The 19163-nt window shown below is 47.2% G+C and overlaps 2 protein-coding genes across 3 annotated transcripts in view; both read left to right on the top strand.

The window, feature by feature from the left end:
- LOC101391492 (cyclic AMP-dependent transcription factor ATF-7) overlaps positions 1-16373 on the top strand; it is a 90968-nt gene extending 74595 nt beyond the window's left edge. The window contains exons 8-12 of the mRNA XM_004429126.3: positions 334-447; positions 1063-1215; positions 3501-3698; positions 5202-5310; positions 9213-16373. Of these exons, the coding sequence (XP_004429183.1) occupies positions 334-447; positions 1063-1215; positions 3501-3698; positions 5202-5310; positions 9213-9430 (792 nt within the window). The 3' untranslated portion in view covers positions 9431-16373. The remainder of the gene's footprint in view (positions 1-333; positions 448-1062; positions 1216-3500; positions 3699-5201; positions 5311-9212) is intronic.
- Positions 16374-18130: 1757 nt separating this feature from the next.
- Positions 18131-19050, top strand: NPFF (neuropeptide FF-amide peptide precursor). 2 transcript variants are annotated; one of them, XM_004429452.3, is made up of 3 exons: positions 18131-18367; positions 18601-18722; positions 18848-19050. In XM_004429452.3, exons 1-3 carry the CDS (start codon positions 18260-18262, stop codon positions 18978-18980), a joined length of 363 nt encoding a protein of 120 aa, XP_004429509.1. In that variant the 5' UTR covers positions 18131-18259; the 3' UTR covers positions 18981-19050. The 2 variants fall into 2 exon arrangements, with proteins under 2 accessions (XP_004429509.1, XP_087298437.1); XM_087442311.1 differs by lacking the exon at positions 18131-18367 and having other exon boundaries at positions 18373-18722.
- Positions 19051-19163: the final 113 nt, after the last annotated feature.

A 19163-nucleotide genomic window follows, 5' to 3' on the forward strand; every position in this document is an offset into this window, starting at 1 on the left:
CAATTGGCTCCTGGTCTAGGAATTGATTTGCCAGCCTGCTGATTGGTTGATTTCACTTGGCACTTAGCACCTCCCAAATTGCCCACCACTCTCCTCAAGACACAGTCCCATCCTGTCTCACAGAAATTGTCACAGCACTAAAGGATTAGATTCTCTACCCTGTGGTGCTCCATAGGGGAAGGTATTTCTCAGGCCGTCCCCACATACCCTGTGGGCAGATTGCACAGAACAGGCCCTGATGTGCCAATCTCAAACGCACTTCATTTTGGAAAGCTGTTGCCCCACCAATAGTATTATGTTCCCTTCTGGTTTTTCTTCCTTCTCTTGATCCAGCTGGCTAGACCTATGTCTATGGTGCCCAACATTCCTGGTATCCCTGGCCCACCAGTTAACAGCAGTGGTTCTATTTCTCCCTCTGGCCACCCTATGCCATCAGAAGCCAAGATGGTGAGTATATCCCAGCCTGGGGCAATGTTGGACCTTCTGAAAGAAGTGGTATCAGTCTAGGTTTTTCAAGTGAGGCAAGCAAAGGAAGCTTCTGGGGTTTGCAAAGCTAAAGACATCTTGTGGTGGGGTCTAGAGAAGAAAAGACCCTGATTCATGACTCCTCTCTCCTCTCTTCCACCTTTAGAGCCTGGTACATAGACTATGGCAGTGAAAAGAAACAGCACAGATTGTTGGGAGTGGGACACTTGCTGTTTTAGTTCCAGGGTGACAGATGGAGGGTGGATGAGTGGGCAGGAGAGCTGGCCGAGAGGTGAAGAGCTGCATAAGCAGCCCCTGGCCAGGTTCCAGGAGAGCTTTCGTCTGGACTCTCTTGCTTCAGCAACCCCCACCCTCCAGCTGTGCCCAGGATGACAGCCAGGGAATAGAGGAGGCATTTTAGGGATCCAGGTGCACATTCTCTCTCCCTGTCATTTTCTTTTAATTCCTCTGTTAAGGGAAAATTGGTGTGGAAATTTTAGCTATCTGTAAGGTCAGTAATAAAATCTAAGCCCACTCTTCTCACCCTTGATAGAATCTTACCCTTGACAAGCTAACTTTTCTTATCTTTCCCCTCAGAGACTAAAAGCCACCCTAACCCACCAAGTCTCCTCGATCAATGGTGGTTGTGGAATGGTAGTGGGCACTGCCAGCACCATGGTGACGGCCCGACCTGAGCAGAGCCAGATTCTCATCCAACACCCCGATGCCCCATCCCCTGCCCAGCCACAGGTCAGTTGGGCCCTTGGATGGGGGAACCAGTTTTGTCACCATTACTCTTTATGTCATATCTGTTTTTCAAAGAGCAGAAAAATTAGAGAAGAATGGATTTCAGCTTTCTGGGCATCTTCCTGCACTTTGATTCTTGTTGACAGTTTGACAGCAGCAAAATACACCATTCTTTATCCACCCTTGTGTTATACTCACATGCAAACAGGCTGGACAATGCAGAACTGTCACAGAGGAGGTCTCGATTTTTATTGTTTGTTTTTTTCTGTATGTGAATGATGTATCTGCAGAGCCTTCTACAATGTGACAGAACCTCACTTTAAACCACTTTATGCACTAGACAAAGGAGGCTCCTCTAGTCTCTTTCCTGTCTATTAAGTCTTACCCAAAAAAACTTACCTGGTTAGATTTTACAGCAAAAATCGGAGGGATAATAACAATATATAAATAAAATGCGATATCGCAGTATTAAGATGGCTCAGTAAATGAACAGACACACAAAAACACCTTTTCCGTATCAATTTAATCTCTTCTTATCACAGAGAAATTAAAGTCTTAAAAAAGCCAGAGCAGTCTCATTTAGATTCCCCATTTTTTCTCAAGAAGGCCTCAGTTTTAATAAGTTTCTTTGCAAACTAAACAGGCCTCAGTTTTTGTATTGTCCTTACTGGACAGGTGACAACAACCTGAGATGGGTTTCTAGAGTTACATCCTTTGCCCAGCCCCTTTTCCTGATGTCACCACCTGCTTCATCAGTTACCGCCACATGTCCTAACATTTAATGGCCATATGCTGCCTTCAAGCTTGGCCAACAACAACGCCTTCCTTTGAGTTTTCTTGTTGGAAGCTAAACCTGCCCACCCTCCTGTAACCCCTTCCAGTGCCAGTCCCTGGAGATGGGAAAGCAGTAGTCCCCTTGCCCGAGTTGTGCCCCTTCCCTCTTGAGGAAATGACATGACTTCCTTTTTAGTCACACTAATTCCTTTCCTTCTCATTCTTCCCTTCTTTCTCGTGGCCTATTCTTTCACCTCCGTTCCCTGCGAGAGTTACTGAGTTGCATGTGAGAGAACGGGAACGTGTCATTTCCTTTTCCCCATCCTCCTCAAGCACCGATCTTTACGTGTGTTCCGGTGAGCTCAGGACAAAGGAGAAATTGAAAATCTCAAGAGAATTAGTGTAAACTTCCCTTAGTGCAGTGAGAAGCAGTGATCCAAGGCCTCTAGTTCATTAAATTGAGTTTGAAATTTCCTCTCCATTTTTTTCTTTTGGGAGAGATGATACTAATCTGAATAAATAAAATTATCTCTGATTACTATATTAATGGAGGACATGATTCAGTAGGGCCTGAAGTGGAGTTTAAGATTCTATTTTTTTATAAGCTCGTGCTGATTCTCATGCAACTGATGTGAGCTCCGGCATTTGGGAACAACTAATATAGATATTCCTTAATAGTGACAGAACCAGGAAGAATTTATTTTTGGCATTGTTTTACATTGTGTAGTTTCTTTTATACAGATGATTGACCTTTCTGCATTTTAATTTGGGCCACTATTATTAAATGGGTCTATCTTCTCTGAACACATAGCAGCTAACAGAAAGGGAAGAGTGCTTTGGTGACAAGAGACACCAGCCTAAAGTTTCAAGACAAAAGACAATCTTATATAATCAATCTGTAAAAGGATCAAAAAGTGTTTTTCTGTTTAAAAAACAAACAGAACAAGCAAGGCAAGGGGGTTGCTGAGGATGATTAATAGCTGATTATAAATAGAAAGAATATACTAATCCATATCTCTCCATAATAGCCCATATCTCACTGGTAGTGAAATCTTTTCTCCTTTTCTGAAACTTGTTGTAGCATGCAGTTGTTTGTATTTATTGCTTGTCCAAATCGGTGATTCCCAAACTTTTTTATTCCACAGTCTCCTTAAAAGTTGCCCTGACGCCCCCCTCCATTACAATTTCCCTGCCTCTAAGAGTCCATATTGTTGAGAAACAAAAGTGATCCTAGTTTCGTTTTGTCTGTCTCAGAAATAATCAGAGTTTCCAGCTGAACTGTGGTTTGTCTAAGTATGGGACTGAGAAGACTGAAAAGAAATGGGAGGCAGGATGAGGAACTACTACAAAAGAGAAGCTAAGGGACATAGTTATGAGACTTGCTGTGGTTACAGAGATTGGTACATCCCTTTACCAGATCTTTACCAGATCTTACTAATTTACCTAATGTCAGGTTTCATTTGGAAAGAATTGATGTTCCCTTCAAGTAATTCCTCTTCCTTCCTGGGCAACAGGTCTCACCAGCCCAGCCCACTCCTAGTACCGGAGGACGACGGCGGCGCACAGTGGATGAAGATCCAGATGAGCGGCGGCAGCGCTTTCTGGAGCGCAACCGGGCTGCAGCCTCACGCTGCCGTCAAAAGCGGAAGCTATGGGTGTCCTCCCTAGAGAAGAAGGCAGAGGAACTCACTTCTCAGAACATGCAGCTGACTGTGAGTGGGTTCTGGATGATATTGGATTGTTGAATCTGGAAGTGGGATTGAATCAGAAAAACGTGGGACAATATAATAGAAGATGGTAATTCTTTAAATTAGGACACATCCAGAAGATGTGCCAGGAAGAGTGCAGAAAGAATCTCTTAACAGCCAAAGTTGAAACCTCTTCCCCTGGGATTGGAAAAGACACCATCTACTCCCAAATCTGCTACTAGAATGAGTCATCCACAGGCCTGTGTGGATGAAGGGAATTAGATTAAGCGCCCCAGGGTGCTCTTTTAAGTCATCAGTAGAATCTGACTGAGGTCATGGAACACCCAAAGGGAAATGTATTTGCCCCAGATAATGCAGCTTAATAAAGAAAGAAAAAGCCACACAAACACAAAAAGAACCATTATTATCCAGATATTTTCTTGAATATTATTTTCCCTTCTTCTGATTATTAAAATATTTCATTACAAAGGTAATATATTGGGCCGGCCCCGTGGCTGAGTGGTTAAGTGCGCGCACTCCGCTACTGGCGGCCCGGGTTCGGATCTCGGGCGTGCACCAACGCACCGCTTGTCTGGCCATGCTGAGGCCGCGTCCCACATACAGCAACTAGAAGGATGTGCAGCTATGACATACAACTATCTACTGGGGCTTTGGGGGAAAAAAAAAAGGAGGAAGATTGGCAATAGATGTTAGCTCAGAGCCAGTCTTCCTCAGCAAAAAGAGGAGGATTGGCCTGGATGTTAGCTCAGGGCTGATGTTCCTCACAAAAAAAAAAAAAAAAGTAATATATTTATATATATAGCATATATATAATACACATGTAGGGGTATAGAATAAAAACAAAGTCCCTCTTCAATATGCCTTTCCCAGTTTCATTCTCTTCCCTATAGATAAGTTTGGTGTGTACCTACTAGACATATATGTATTTATAAATATTTTTTTCATTTATAGTTTTTGTGGGGGAGTCAGGGAGGGATTGTGTGTGTGTTTTAACATAAATGGGTTAACAGTATCTCCTGGAGATCTAACCATGTATACAGAGGGGCCACCTCATTTTTTTAAATAGCTGTATAGTAGTACATTCTATAGTGTGGTTATATTATAAGGTATGGGTATTTATAATGTTTCTAATTTTTTGCTAGAACAGCAATGCTGCAGTGAATATTGTATGCTCTTGAGTAGATAGTTCTGTTAAATAGATTCCTGGAAGTAGGCTTTCTTAGTCAAAGGGCGTATGCTTTGTTAATTTTGGTATAATCATATTTATCCTAAATAGGAGTAATTTTTCTATTATAAATCCCTATGTTTCACTGTAAGCAACTCTTGTCATTGAATTCATGACTATACTGGCCCTGGGCTGTCTGAAGCCTTGCTGATCAGGAGTCTTGCCCAGATTCAGGGGAGAAAATCCAGGCAGCATTCTCTTCTCACTTTGAAGACAGCCAGTAGGGGTTCAAGAGTGCAGCATGAATTTTCCTGATACTCTTTTCTTCCCTCCCTCCTTAGACTGAAGTCACGTTACTACGCAGTGAGGTGGCTCAGTTGAAACAGCTACTGTTAGCTCACAAAGACTGCCCAGTCACTGCACTACAGAAAAAGACCCAAGGCTATTTAGGTGAGTGGCTCACAACCTAAGCAAGGTCAGTCAGTCAGTAAACTGCATGTACTGAATGTCTCAACTGTTTATAATTTTACAACCCCATTCTGGATGTTTTGGGGGGTCCAGACTGATGAGCGAGCAGCCTTTGTGGAGCAGCCAGTCCTACAAAAAACTTTTTTGAAAACCATATAGAGTTATCCTATTTATCTATCATAGTTGGAGATAAAGGACAATGTATTTATTGGGTGCCTACTTTGTGTTAGATACTCTACCATCTTCCCAGTTCTCTCATGAAATAGATACTCCCTCCATTTATACACAAGAAAACTGCACTCAGATTAGTCACTTACCTGAAGTTACACAGTTGGTGACATGGGGTGGAGCCAAGATTCACATCCGGGTCTTTCTTATTCCAAAGACACTGTCTCCACCTCAAGAGGATATAAATTGCAGATGATACATTGGGGTTGTTAAGCATTGGGATTTGGGGGTATGTTTTATCTCTGATGATGGGCTGATATTGGTTTCAGTTTGTAATCTCTAAGCACACACAAAATAGTGCTAGAAAGAGATGGTCACAGCATCATGCTCAGGACATGCACAATCCTAAAATTAAAATTACTGTGAATAATTTGCTTATGGACAGTAAAAGCTAATAAGTCATTTTCCTTTAGAAATTAAATTCATAGAAATGGTGGCTATCTGGGCCGGCCCCGTGGCTTAGCGGTTAAGTGCACTCGCTCTGCTGCTGGCGGCCTGGGTTCGTATCCCGGGTGCACCCGGACGCACCACTTCTCCAGCCATGCTGAGGCTGCATCCCACATACAGCAACTAGAAGGATGTGCAGCTATGACATACAACTATCTACTGGGGCTTTGGGGAAAAAAAGGAGGAGGATTGACAATAGATGTTAGCTCAGAGCCAGTCTTCCTCAGCAAAAAGAGGAGGATTGGCATGGATGTTAGCTCAGGGCTGATCTTCCTCACAAAAAAAAAAAAAAAATTAAAAAAAAAAAGAAATGTTGGCTATCAAATTTTGATATATTGAATTATTTTTTCACTAACTGGCTTTATCATTTCAGAGATGTATTCCCATAGAAAAAGAGTAACCACATCACCAATTTTAAATATCTCTATATAAGTTTTAGTTTTAATATGTACTTCAGGGTACATTCATTCATTAAGCAGATATTGATTGAGCCTGTTCTATGCCAAGCACTGTTTTACATGCTAAGGATAAAATAGGGAACCAAATAGATTAGATTAAAATCCCTACCCTTGAGGGTCTTATATTTTAGTAGGTGAGACGGACAATAAACAAGATAAATAGGTACAATATATGGTATGTTAGATAAAAGTAAATGCTTGAAAGAAAAATAAAACAGAGAAGAGGAATATGAAATGTTGGTAGCAGAGTTGGAATTTTAGATGAGGTGGCTTTTGAATGAAGATCTTAAAGAAGTGAGGGAACTAGCCATGCATTTATATGGGAGAAAGGTACTGCAAGCAGGGAGAACAACAAATGCAGAGACCCCAAGTAGGAGTGGCCTGGCACATTCTAGAAACACCAGGGAGGATAGTGTGGCTGGATTGGAGAGAATGGGGGCTGGAGAGTAGTTGGAGATGAGGTGGGAGAGGTAATGCGAGCATTTTCGTGTAGGGCCTCATTGGTCGTAGTGAAGACCTCAGCTTTTACTCTACATTGGGGAGCATTAGAGGGTTTTCAGCAGAGGAGTGACATGACTGATCTGACATACATTTGAACAGGATCACTGTTAGTGCAGGAGCACACAGGCAGAGGCAGGCAGTCCCCTTAGGGGGCTGTTGCAATTGTGTGAGCCAGGGATGATGGAGCCTTGAACTGGGATAGTGGTAGTGAAAGTGGTGAGAAAGGGCTGAATTCAGGATATATTTTGAAGTTAGATTGACAGGGTTTGATGATGGGCCAGATGGGGTGGTATATATGAGAAAAAGAAGAAGCAAAAATTACACAAAGTTTTGGTCTGAGCAACTGCAAGAATGGAGTTGCCATTCATTGAGCTAGGGGAAAGTGTAGGAGAAAAGGGACTGGGAGGTATATCGGGAGCACCATTTTGGACAAGCTGAGTTTAAGAAGTCTGTTAGGCTTGCAGGTGGAGATGTCAAGCAGGCAGCTGGTTGTATGGGTCTGCAGTTCAGAGGAAAGGCTAAAGATATGACTTGGGGAGTCAGCAGCATACAGGTAGTTTTTAAAGCCATGAAACTGGGAAATGTTATTGTCAAGGGAGAGAGCAGAGATAGAAAAAGAGAAGTCCCAGGACTGAGCCCTGGGGTACTCCAACATTTAGAGGTCAGAGAGATGAGAAGGACCCCACAAAAGAGACTGAGAATGAGCAGCCAAGAGGGTAGGAGGAAAGCCAGCTGGGTAGCTGAGTGTGGTGTTCTGTACACCAAATAAGAAAGTGTTTCAGGAAGTTAAGTGATCAACTATTTCAAATCCTTTTGATGAGCTAAGGAGAACAAGGACCATTCATCAGTGTGAAGTCTATATACAGTAAGTTTTCTTCTCAGTCTCTACAAGAACTCTGACAGGTAGTCAAGCCATCAAAGTACTCATTTGTTACAGCAAAAATGTGATGTATTTAGTTCCTGCTGTGTGGTGTAGACATTATAGTAGATACTTGACAGGACAAATGAGACACTGTTACTACCTCTATTACTAACCTCACAGGGTTATGAGGAGATAAACATGTCAACCCGTGAATAAGGTAAGCACAGATATCCCAGGCAAAGAGCCCTTAGACTGGGAGCTTCCTGAGGACAGGGCTCCTATTTGATTCTTTACATACTCTATTACTAACCTCACAGGGTTATGAGGAGATAAATATGTCAACCCGTGAATAAGGTAAGCACAGATATCCCAGGCAAAGAGCCCTTAGACTGGGAGCTTCCTGAGGACAGGGCTCCTATTTGATTCTTTACATACGCTAGTGCTTGGCACATGGACGATGCTCATAAATATTTGATGAATAGATGAACGTATGCTCTGAAAGCACAAGTGATGAAATAGTTAATTTTCTGAGCATAACAAAGAAGGCTTCACAAAGGAGGTAATATTTGAATCCTGGAAGAAGACTCAGGCATTCATCAGGTCAAAAATACAACCAACTATTGCAAGTTTGCCCTCATTCCACACATCTCTGATTAAGCGGCCGTAGAGGCTGTCTGATGTTTAATAAAACTCCTTGACTGATGCACAACATGGAGTTAGCTCTGTATGAGCTCAGATCTTTGTGTTTAGTAGTAAAATGTTATTGTCACTTTAGGTGGAGTGGCATAGCTCATCATAATTGCTTTCAATCATTAATGCCTAGCTAATTGATAGTCAGGAGGATCTAACAGACCTCTTTGTAGTTTGTTGCTTTAACTGAATCTTAACCAAGGACTGGTCATTCATAACATCATTTGATTGTAGCTTGATATTTATCAGGCTTACCTGCGATACAACTACATGCTAAAGGAACACAAAAAATAATGGAATGATTCCATGTCTGTGGGAACTAGTCAGAGAGGATAGCTAAAAAGAGATCTGTTTTAAATCACCTTTAAAGACATGAATAAGAGGAAGAATGTTCCAATAAAGGTAATGAACTACACAAAGACCTAGAAGCCAGACAGTGTAATTAACATGCTGGGGATTTGCTTTTTGGGGTAGATAGGTTAATTTGGGCCTAGTTCTTGCTTCCCTTCTCACAACTTCCCGTTGCCTAGCCCATTCATGGCTTAGAAGCCAAGATTCTGGGAAGTTTTCCCCTCAAAAAATATGGGCTTCCTTTTCCTTTGGGCTCCTTCAGAATTATGGCAAAAGATAATCCTGCCTGTTTCATCATTCTGTTTTCTAACCACTTGCTCTCTGCTCTTTGCCCTCCTTCCTGGCAGAAAGCCCCAAGGAAAGCTCAGAGCCAACGGGTTCTCCAGCCCCTGTGATTCAGCACAGCTCAGCAACTGCCCCTAGCAATGGCCTCAGTGTTCGCTCTGCAGCTGAAGCTGTGGCCACCTCGGTCCTCACTCAGATGGCCAGCCAAAGGACAGAACTGAGCATGCCGATACAGTCGCATGTGATCATGACCCCACAGTCCCAGTCTGCGGGCAGATGATGCCTCCCCTGGTGGAGAGGTACCCAGCCAGAGCTCGCCCGCCCAGGAGCCAAGAGAGATATCATCTTATCCCCTCCCATCTGCCTTGGACATGGCAACATGGGGGGAAAATTGTGTGTTGTGAGTAATGGACAGATGTGAGGCTTTTCTCTTCAGCCACATGGTCCTGTACATTGACACCTGTACTAGGAGCCTCCCAGCCCCAGAGCCACATAGATCATCCCCCAAGGTGGGGTGGGGCTCTGATATATCCATAGCCAAAGGCCTTTCCAGATGGTCCGAACAATCAGCCCTGCCCGTGCCCGTGTACCTGTCTCTTTTAACACTAACCCTTGGCACTTCTAGGTTTCAGGTTTCTCGGTTCCCTCTCTTCCCACTAAGCTGTGGCTGTTACCTTCTTGTTCCTTAGCAGAATGCCACTTCCTGCTCGGTAGAGGGAGGCTAGAGTTGATGGCGTATCACCCTGTGACCCATCCCCAGCCACACCGTGGCCTCAGGACTTTATCTCCCAGTAGCTGCTTATTTATCCCTTTTTCCCCTTCCTAAACTCTAGGTAAAGCCTTCACTTAATGGAGAACGCAAGGTTACCGTTGCTGTGTGAAGTAGCAGTCTTTTCCATAAACTTTACTCCTTCTCCCTACCTGCCACCAAAACAAAAAGCAAAGCAAAAAGAAAGCAACAAAACCCCAAGAGTTTTTCATCTATTTCTGGAGCTATTTGGGTACCTCATTTTGTCTCTCGAGTTTTCCCAGTCTAGTGGGGGGCCTTTTCCACCTCCCACTAAGCCTTGGCAGCCTCGGCCTGTGGCCTTCTTAGCTATTGCTTGGTAGTGAAAAGGGAAAGAGCCTGCGATCTAGCTGGCTGATTCCCCCCTCCCCTCTCCGTCTTCCTTCAGTTCTAATCATCAGGGCCGGCAGGAAGAATGTCGTTTAAAGCTCGTTCCATCAGGTTACTGGATTGATTCTTTTATGTTTTACAAGAGTTTACTGGCCGAAGCATATGTACTCCTTTTGGTCCTCTTTCGGCTCCTGCTTCTCCTCCTTTATTTCCCTGTCCACGTTACTGCCTCCGTCCCTCTTGTAGAACTGGCTGAGATGCAGCCCTCTGGACGCTGTCATGTAAGGGACCCCCGCGCTCCCTCGCTCCTCCCCATCTCTCAGCCTCACACGTCTGTCTTCTTTTCTGAGCTGGGTCTTCTATTCACAAGTGCCCCTCACCCTCTGGATCCATCTTCTCTCTGTTTCACCAGGCTCCTAGCCTGGCCACCAGGTCTCTCTGATTCTGCAGCGTTTCTTCAACTCTTTTCTGCTCTCTGCCCCCCAGGTGCAATGCTTCTTCATAGGCCAAGCCCCAGGACTCTGAGGCATCATAGCCAAGATCCTGAGTGGGTTTTCTTGAGTAGAAGGTAGGAAGTGGGGGCTGTAGTTCTATTAGCAGAACAGCTCTGCTGGTGGAGGGTCTGGCCTGCTTGGGAGACTGGTGACTACTGCTCTCAGCCATTCTTACTTTGAAGAGGTGGGTTGTAGGGGGAGAAATTCATCCCTGTTGTCCCTCTTTCTTCCCCGTTAAGACTTCTCCTCTTCCTTTGGCTCTGAACTATGCGATTTCTACCAAGGCCGTAGGAAGCAATCCAAAGCCAGAGGCCTGTGGATAGATAGGTCAGGTTTCATAGCCCTTCAGCATGAAACCTTCCAGTTGCCCCAGAGCCACCTTCTGCCATCTGCCCAAGCCAAGAATGTCCTTTTCTCCATCTCTCCTGCCTCCATCTTAAACATACACACAAAATAACTGCCAGCTTCCTTTCTTATTTTGTCTTCCCAAATTGGCTGTCATGGGGTAATGAGGAAATGTTCTAAGCTACAAGATTCCCATCTCCTCAGAGTGATTAAACTGGTGAGCCAGTCAGATGACATGTTTTACTGCATTTGTTTTTAATTTTCCCTCCTGCTTTTCAGAGCCGGTGCTGAACAAGCCACACCTGGTGAAGAGAAAGGAGAGAAAACGTGGTTTTCTCATCCTCCACCACCCGGGACCCGACAGGAACAGCCCCCGAGGTGACTTAGACTAGCAAATGGCACAGCAGATGGGCAGGATGCAGGTTACCACCGCCAGGGATTCCGCTTGCCTTTAAAAATTCACAGCCATAACTCGTGCTCAGGACTTTTCCTTTAGATGGCTGCTCCTTGGGATTTTCTCCTGCTTTAGTTTTGTTTCATTTTTTATTATCTTGATTTCCCACTAGCAGCCTTGCCCTAAAGCTTGACTGAGTTTATGGCTCCTAAGGAGCCTTCATAAGACCCTTGATTACTTTTCTTACCCCTTCAGTCAGGTGTTTTTCAAGTTAAGACTCAGTCTGTCACTGCACACGTGCCCTCCTCACTGCCCTGCCTTGGGGGATGTTTGAGTCCTGCCAGTGTGTCCCTGCCTAGGACTTAGGTAGTGGGTCTTATTTAGTTTCTTAGCCCCCAAGTCTAATTCTCTTGAGTCCTTATTTCATTTTCATCAGTGGGAAGTTAGTATTGGGGACCTGAATGAAGGGCATGGGCAGAGCCTTAGTAGTAAAGCAGTGGTGAAATGAGAAAGGGGCAGGACAGAACCTCCCAGACAGCTCCGCAGTTGTTCTTGGTCTCACTAGGTAGGCAGAGCAATTGCTTACCCTGAAGCCTCTCTTACAGTCAAGGGGAGCATCACTTACCTTGTCATTGCTGTCAGCTGGGTGGCCGCTCTCCCCTACTCTTTGCCTTCCAGACTCATCTGGACCAGAACCAAACATCATGAAAGGTGTCACTTAGCCCTTCTTAAGGACCATGGCCTTTCTAGGGGCCTGAGAGAAGACACTTTCTGAAAGGAGCTGGGAATGTGGGACTCTTTTGAGTGAACCCAGGACTCAGGCTTCCCACCTCACTCCAAAGACACGACAGCTGGATACCCAAGGCCATACAGAAAGGAGCCAGAACCAGGTCTTCTGGTCTGCAGACTTTCTGTCCCATTCTCTTCAAAGAAAGCTTGCTTTGAGTTGCAAGTCTGAGAAAGCACACCTCCCTGCACTCCTAGGGAGGACTAGAAAGAGTAGGCACTCTTTTACTTGCTCTTTCCCTGTTGGTTGTACACCCCAAATCTGGCCTCCTTCGGCCTCCACTCCTCTCTTTGGCCTTAAGCACTAGACCATATGCTCGGTGGTGGTAAGAGGAGACGGCCTACCTGAACCTCCCCTTGCCGCCCTCCCTATGCCTGTTCTGTTCTTGGCTCCTTTCCTGATTCACTGCAGTCACCCCGGTAGATGGATGATTAACCATAACTGGGCACGTCTACAGGCTGAACCACCAAGCAGACACCAAAGTCTTCCTCCTGTGGTTTCTGAGACTCCCCTGCTCCACACTGAGAGGCTCCTTTAAAGGTGCTAGCCCTGAGACAGCTCTCCCCCTAAAAAATGTCCCCCCTTTCATAACTTCCTTCCCGTCCCCAAATCATTATTTTCCATTAATATTGTACATTGTATACACAGGAAGGAAATGTATTCTTTTTTTTAATTTCATAACCAGTCTGTTTAGAATCCAGTCCTCCTAGCTATATCACATATGCCTTTGTTGATATGCTCTTTCTGCTGCTTTAGACTTTTGTTTGACAGACGTGGAGGGAGGAACAGGACAGGTGAGGATCCTAAGGCAGATTAGAGGACCCCCCCTATCCTACTTCAGCCTCCCACAGCCCTAATCATCCCCCTCAGAGTAGAGAACTGATTTCTCTCTGTTTCTGTTTGCACACATGCATGTGCACACAGACATAAATCACGCCCCCCGGGGTGTTGACCCGGCAGGAATGAGCATAGGTGGCTGCTGGCCAACGTTCCCACCCTCTGCACCAGTTCATTCTTCTCTCTTTGGGGTCGAGTTCCTACCCTAGAATGAGAAAAGGCTGGGGAGAGTAGGGCGAGTTAAGGCAGCTTATGTCCTTTGTAGATACAGGTTTGTATTGTAGCTGCTAGGGTTTGACCTTATTTTTTTAATGGGAGGCTGGTAGCACAGAGCTATCTCACCAGCATTAGCTCCTGGTAAGTGGTGTTTCAGCTGTAAGAAATGGCTAGGAGCACTAGTTTCACTGACTTTCCCATAGGGCAGTGGCTCTCAGAGTATGGTTCAGGACCAGCAGCACCAGCAGCGCCATCATCTGGGAACTTGTTAGAAATGCACAGTCGCGCCCCACCCCAGACCTACTGAGTGGAAGCTCGGGGGCTGGGCTCCAACAAGCACTCCAGGTGATTCTGGGGCACACTAAAGCTTGCGAGCCATTGCCTTAGGGCAAGCTGGGAAATTCTTGAGGGCGCCCAGGATATTTCAGCACCATCCTCTGCCTTACCACTAACATGTTTTCCATCTCCTCCAGTCCCTCCCTCCACTCCCATTCAAACAACAACCACATCACTCATCTCAAAATCTCGGTTTGTCTTCCTTCTACCTATCCCTAAAACCAGTCCTGCGTCAGTCTGGACTGGAGTTGTCCCATATTCCCTTGCAGACTGATCACTCCACGTTCTTTCTTATAGGAAGGACCAGCTGGAGCTTTACCTGTCCTGTTCTCCCATACACACACACACACACACACACACACACACACACACACACCACTTTCAGGCAGGGAGTTGAGCCTCCAGCCCCAACAGTGGAGGCCGCAGCCTCCTAACATAGTAGCTGTTGAAAAGCAAGCAGTGTGTGTCTCTGGCTATATCTCTGTTCACCTGCATAGCTGACGTGCAGCAACACCTCTCCGCTCATCAAGGAACTCGACTCTGGGTCTGGGCTCCCCAGTCCCCAGTGATGGACTTTGACAGATGGGAGGATGCAGTGCTACAGGCTATTTTGTTACAAAACCGTCTTCTCCCTCTCCCCCCACCCAGTTCAGCATGGTCCCTGTGAGCAGGCTCTCACATCTCCCGGGACGGGGCTGAGGGAGAGGCTTCGCTCTCTTCTCCCTCACCGTCCCTTCTTCCTCCCCCTGCCACTTAGCAGTTACCCCCCAGCCATGCCTTCTCCCTCTCTCCCTTGCCCTGACATATATTGTGCCTTATTTATGCTGCAAATGTAACATTAAACTATCAAGAGAACCACTGTTACGTCTGATGCTTCAATACTCTCATCTACAAGTCCCATTGTCCACTCTTTCTGGGAACTGATTGGCTTTCATGTCTGTGATCTTCCTCACTCTCCCATTTCTTAGAGCAGAAGGAGCGGGGATTCTTATCCCTCCTTTTTATGCACAGAAGACACAGCCTAGAGAAGGTGGGTGGTTTGTATAAATTACATGACACAACAGAAGGACGGAGACCAGGGCTCAGATCTGCACACTGCCCTGGGGACAGGGGTCCTTGGTGTCATGGAAGCACTCACTAGAGAACTTATGTGCTTTATGTAGATGGGGGATGGGAGGGTGTCTGAAGGCAAGTGGGCTCTTAGCTTTTGGTGTTTTGTCCCCATCCTCCTCCTAACAATTAAAAATATATATATGCCTTACCCTCAAGAAGTTTCCAGCATGTCTGGGGAGTGCACGCACACACCGAGAAAGCAGCTTTCCATGAGTTCTGTGGGTGTGGGGAGGAGGTTGGTCTGGAAATGAGGAGTGGAGTTTGTTTAGAAGCAAGTAAGAGATAGTTCACAAGAAAAACAGGTAAATGCTCAGAACTATGGGGAGGTGTAGGGCATCACTGCTAATTTCTTGGCATTTGTGTGTGTCCTTCACTTGGGTGATAATTCTCAGCACAAGTGAAGAGAGTGAGCAGGCTGAAGAACTTGACCAGGAGACAGTAGGTGCCTCTGAGAGTTTCCCAGTAGGACAGAAGTGGGTTAGAAGCTGTTTGTGGCTGATGTTTGGTATAACTGACACAAACAGAGAGACTGCATCTCCTTAGGAGAGTGGGGAAGGCGGTGGTGGTCTTTATTGTGTTGTGCTCAGGAGCACATGGCAGTCCAGAGAAGGGTAAGAAAGGAAGATGCTGAAAGCCAAATACCAAAGCCAAGCTTGAGAGGTTTGGGATGTGGGGATGAGACTCTGAAAGCAGGACAGTTCCCAAGTTAGAAGAGTTAACCCATTCCAACTTCTAACCAAAGGAGAGAGCAATCAACTCCATCCTGGATGTAGAAAGCCAGCTAGACCAGCCCCTTTCTGAATGCAGCCTTAGCTCCCATCCACTTATAATTGGTGAGCAGAGAAATACTAGAGGGAGCAGCAGCAGGGCGGTGCACATTTACTGAGTGCCTGCTCTGTGCTGGATGGAATACTAGATGCTTTGCATCCATTAAGTCATTTACTGCTCACAGGAACCTCCTTATGATAGGGGCGGCTGCCTTATTTTATTGACCATGAACTGAGGTTTAGGTTAGGACACTTGCCCAAGGCTCACAGTGAAGTGCAAGAGCAAAGATTAAAACTGAGTTCTGGGGCTGGCCTGGTGGCGTAGTGGTTAAGTTTGTGCGCCCCGTTTCAGTGGCCCGGGATCACAGGTCGGATCCCAGGCGCGGACCTACACACTGCTCATCAAGCCATGCTGTGGCAGCGTCCCACATACAAAATAGAGGAAGATGGGCACAGATGTTAGCTCAGGGCTAATCCTCCTCAGCAAAAAGAGGAAGGTAGGCAACAGATGTTAGCTCAGGGCCCATCTCCTTCACCAAAAAAAAGCACTGAGTTCTGTCTGACCTCAGAGCGGCTCTTTGCAGTGCCCCACCCTCCCTCACAACCCTGCTTCTCTGGACATCTGTCAGATAAGAACAGACAAGGAGGGGCCAGCCCAGTGGCGCAAGCGGTTAGGTGCACACACTCCGCTGCGGCGGCTCGGGGTTCACCGGTTCGGATCCCGGGTGCACAGCAACGCACCGCTTGTCGGGCCATGCAGTGGCAGTGTCCCATATAAGTAGAGGAAGATGGGCATGGATGTTAGCCCAGGGCCAGTCTTCCTCAGGAAAAAAAAGAGGCGGATTGGCAGATGTGAGCTCAGGGCCGATCTTCCTCACACACACAAAAAAAAAAACCAGACAAGGACCTTGATGTGGTGCAGGATCCATTTCCCACAGAGCCACCATCTACCCATGGACTTGATGCTCCCTTTTAAGCAGCGGTGAAACTACAAGATATAATGATGAATGTCAGGTTCTGTGCGTGGGACCAACGGTGAGGCAACTTTTACAGAAAAGTTCACCCTGACTAAGGTTGCATTAATAGAAACATAGTGTCTAGAACATCCAGATCTAAACCTGCTCTAATCTACCTATCCAAAGTATAAGTTGGTTTATAGATGCCTTGCTTTAAAGAGGGGGGGACACTTCCCTTGATCAAAAAAAGAGTGGAAGAATGAAATCTGTCTTCAAACATGCGAAAGCCTTGTGACCAGGAGGGATGAGAGGTTCTGTGAGACTTACTGGGGCAAACAGAGCCCTGGTGGAGGCCACAGGGTGATGGGAGCCCACTCGGTGCAAGGATACGTGTGTCCAGAGACCGTCTTGGGAGATGGTAAGTCCCCAGGACTCAGGTGTGCAAGGACCATCACAGCGCACGTTTTGAGCACACTTGCTCTGTGCCACATCCTGTGCTGAATGGATTACAAAAAGGATCTCAAACCATGGTCAGCCTAGGAAGTGGTTCCTTTTAACGTTGCCATGTTTTAGGTGAAGAAACTGCTGTTTAGAGGTCGACAGCCTGCCCCACGCTGATTCACTTTACATCGTGGCACCTCTCCACATGGGCCGGATCACCACCCTGGGGGCACGCCTAGGAAGGGATCCTAGGATCAGAAGGGAAACTGCAGCAGGCGACTTCAAAGGACCACTCCCGGAGAGACAGTGACAGTTTTTCCCTAGGGCTGGATTTTATTTGCCTGCCTCAGTAGGTCAGAGCCAGAGCAGGCAGAGCTGGGGTGACTAGAGGGAGACAGACAAAATGACAGGCCCACCCCAGTATCCTGCCCCTGCCTTTCTGGGACTCCTTGGAGTTAGGGCCCACCCTTCACAGAGCACTATTCCAGAAGGAAATGGCTGGACCTGACACTGCAGAGCTGTGACCACAGGGTGGCAGCAGTGCTTCAGCTGCAGAGGCCAGCTCAGAGGCCGAGGGGAGGCGGGTCCTAAGCAATGCTCTCTAAGGAAGATGGGGGGGGGGGGGGTCTGTCTACAAAGATCTGAAGCAATCTCCACTTTCTGTGGCTCTGAAAGCTTTTAGCCTCCCTCTGTATCTCATTTTTCTATCCACAGGCGAATCTCAGAGTGTGATTCCATCTTTAACCCTTCAAGAGGCATGTGCACAGGGGTGTGAATGGGCTTGGTGACCCTGACTACAGCCCCAGTTGGGAGGGACCAGGCTGGGTCATCCCGCCCCACTCCGACCCTTGCCCCCACTACGTCCCCTGCCTCCCTGTTCCAGGACTTAATGCCTAGCCCTACCTGACAGGACTTTCCCTGTGCTTTTATTCTGCAAGTTAGGAAAGAGGAGGTGAGCAATTGGAGCTCTCCAACCTGTTGAGGGATTGGGGGTTCTTGAAGGCCCCCTAGGGCCTGGCTCTGACAAAGCATCTGCAATTAATGATGCGTCTTGAGCTCTAGAGACAGGATTTATGCATCCAATAAAGTCTATAACTCCAGGCTGAAGGGCTGGGGGCCGGAGACTGAGAGCAGGAAGTCGGGGCGGGGCGGGGGGGTGCCATGGGAGGGGATCCCAGGTGGCTCTTAATGGAGCCTTGCATTTCCACTGCCTGCTCTAGATTCCCCCTCAGGCTGCTGTGGGGATAGGGGACAGGCGACAGCAGGTATAAGAGGTGGATGTGCCTGTAGGCAGGCAGATGGCAGCATGGATTCCAGGCGGGCGGCAGTGTTGCTGGTGGTGCTGCTGTTAGTGACAGACGGGGGCCTCGCTGAAGGACCAGGGGGCCAGTATGAAACAGAACAGATCTTCGAGGTAAGTTAGCACCTTCATCCCCACGTCACCATTTTCCTCTACCTCAGCTTGAGACTCATGCTCTAGGTTCAGATATTCTCTCTGGCTGCCAGGGTCTTCATTGGGTCCTCTCATCTGAAGGAATGGCTCCTCAGCCTCCTACTAATTGCCCCAGGAAGCTGCCCCCTTCCCCTTGTGACCTAAATGCCCAAGGCCTTTGCCCATCTTCCTTCCCGAATGCCCCGGTCCCACAGGAGGAAGACAACGAACCCCACCCACCGCAGGACGCCCAGACCCCGGGGCCACACTTGCGCTCCCTGCCCCAGGCCACGCAGAGACCCGACTGGAGCCCAGCCTTCCTGTTTCAGCCCCAGAGGTGAGTCTGAGAGGGACAGGGGCAAGGCAGGGGCTGGAGACAGAAAAGGCAGGGGCCAGAAAGGGAGGGGGCTAGAGAAGGGAAGCACTGGAAGGACCTACAGCTGAGGTTGGGTCTCTCCTAAGGTTTGGCAGAAACACCCGGGGCTCCTGGAGCAGCGGAAGGCTGAGGCCCCGAGAGGGGGAGGGGCTGAACTCCCTGTTCTGGAGCCTGGCCGCCCCTCAACGCTTTGGGAAGAAACGACATGTCATTCCTTGATATGTGCCCATGTGAAGCCCACTCCTCCAGTGCCATGTGTCCCCCCAAATAAAGCTGCCTGGCTTCTGAATCCATGTGTCTGTGTCTGTATGAGACTTGAAAGGGCCGGGAGGGAGCCCCAGGGCAAGAACCACAGCCCCCACCATCTCCACCAAACCAAACTCTCCTGATGGGGTTCCTGGA

This window comes from Ceratotherium simum, chromosome 17, assembly GCF_057802395.1.
Source record: "Ceratotherium simum simum isolate JZ-2026a chromosome 17, ASM5780239v1, whole genome shotgun sequence".
Taxonomy (NCBI): Eukaryota; Metazoa; Chordata; class Mammalia; order Perissodactyla; family Rhinocerotidae; genus Ceratotherium; species Ceratotherium simum.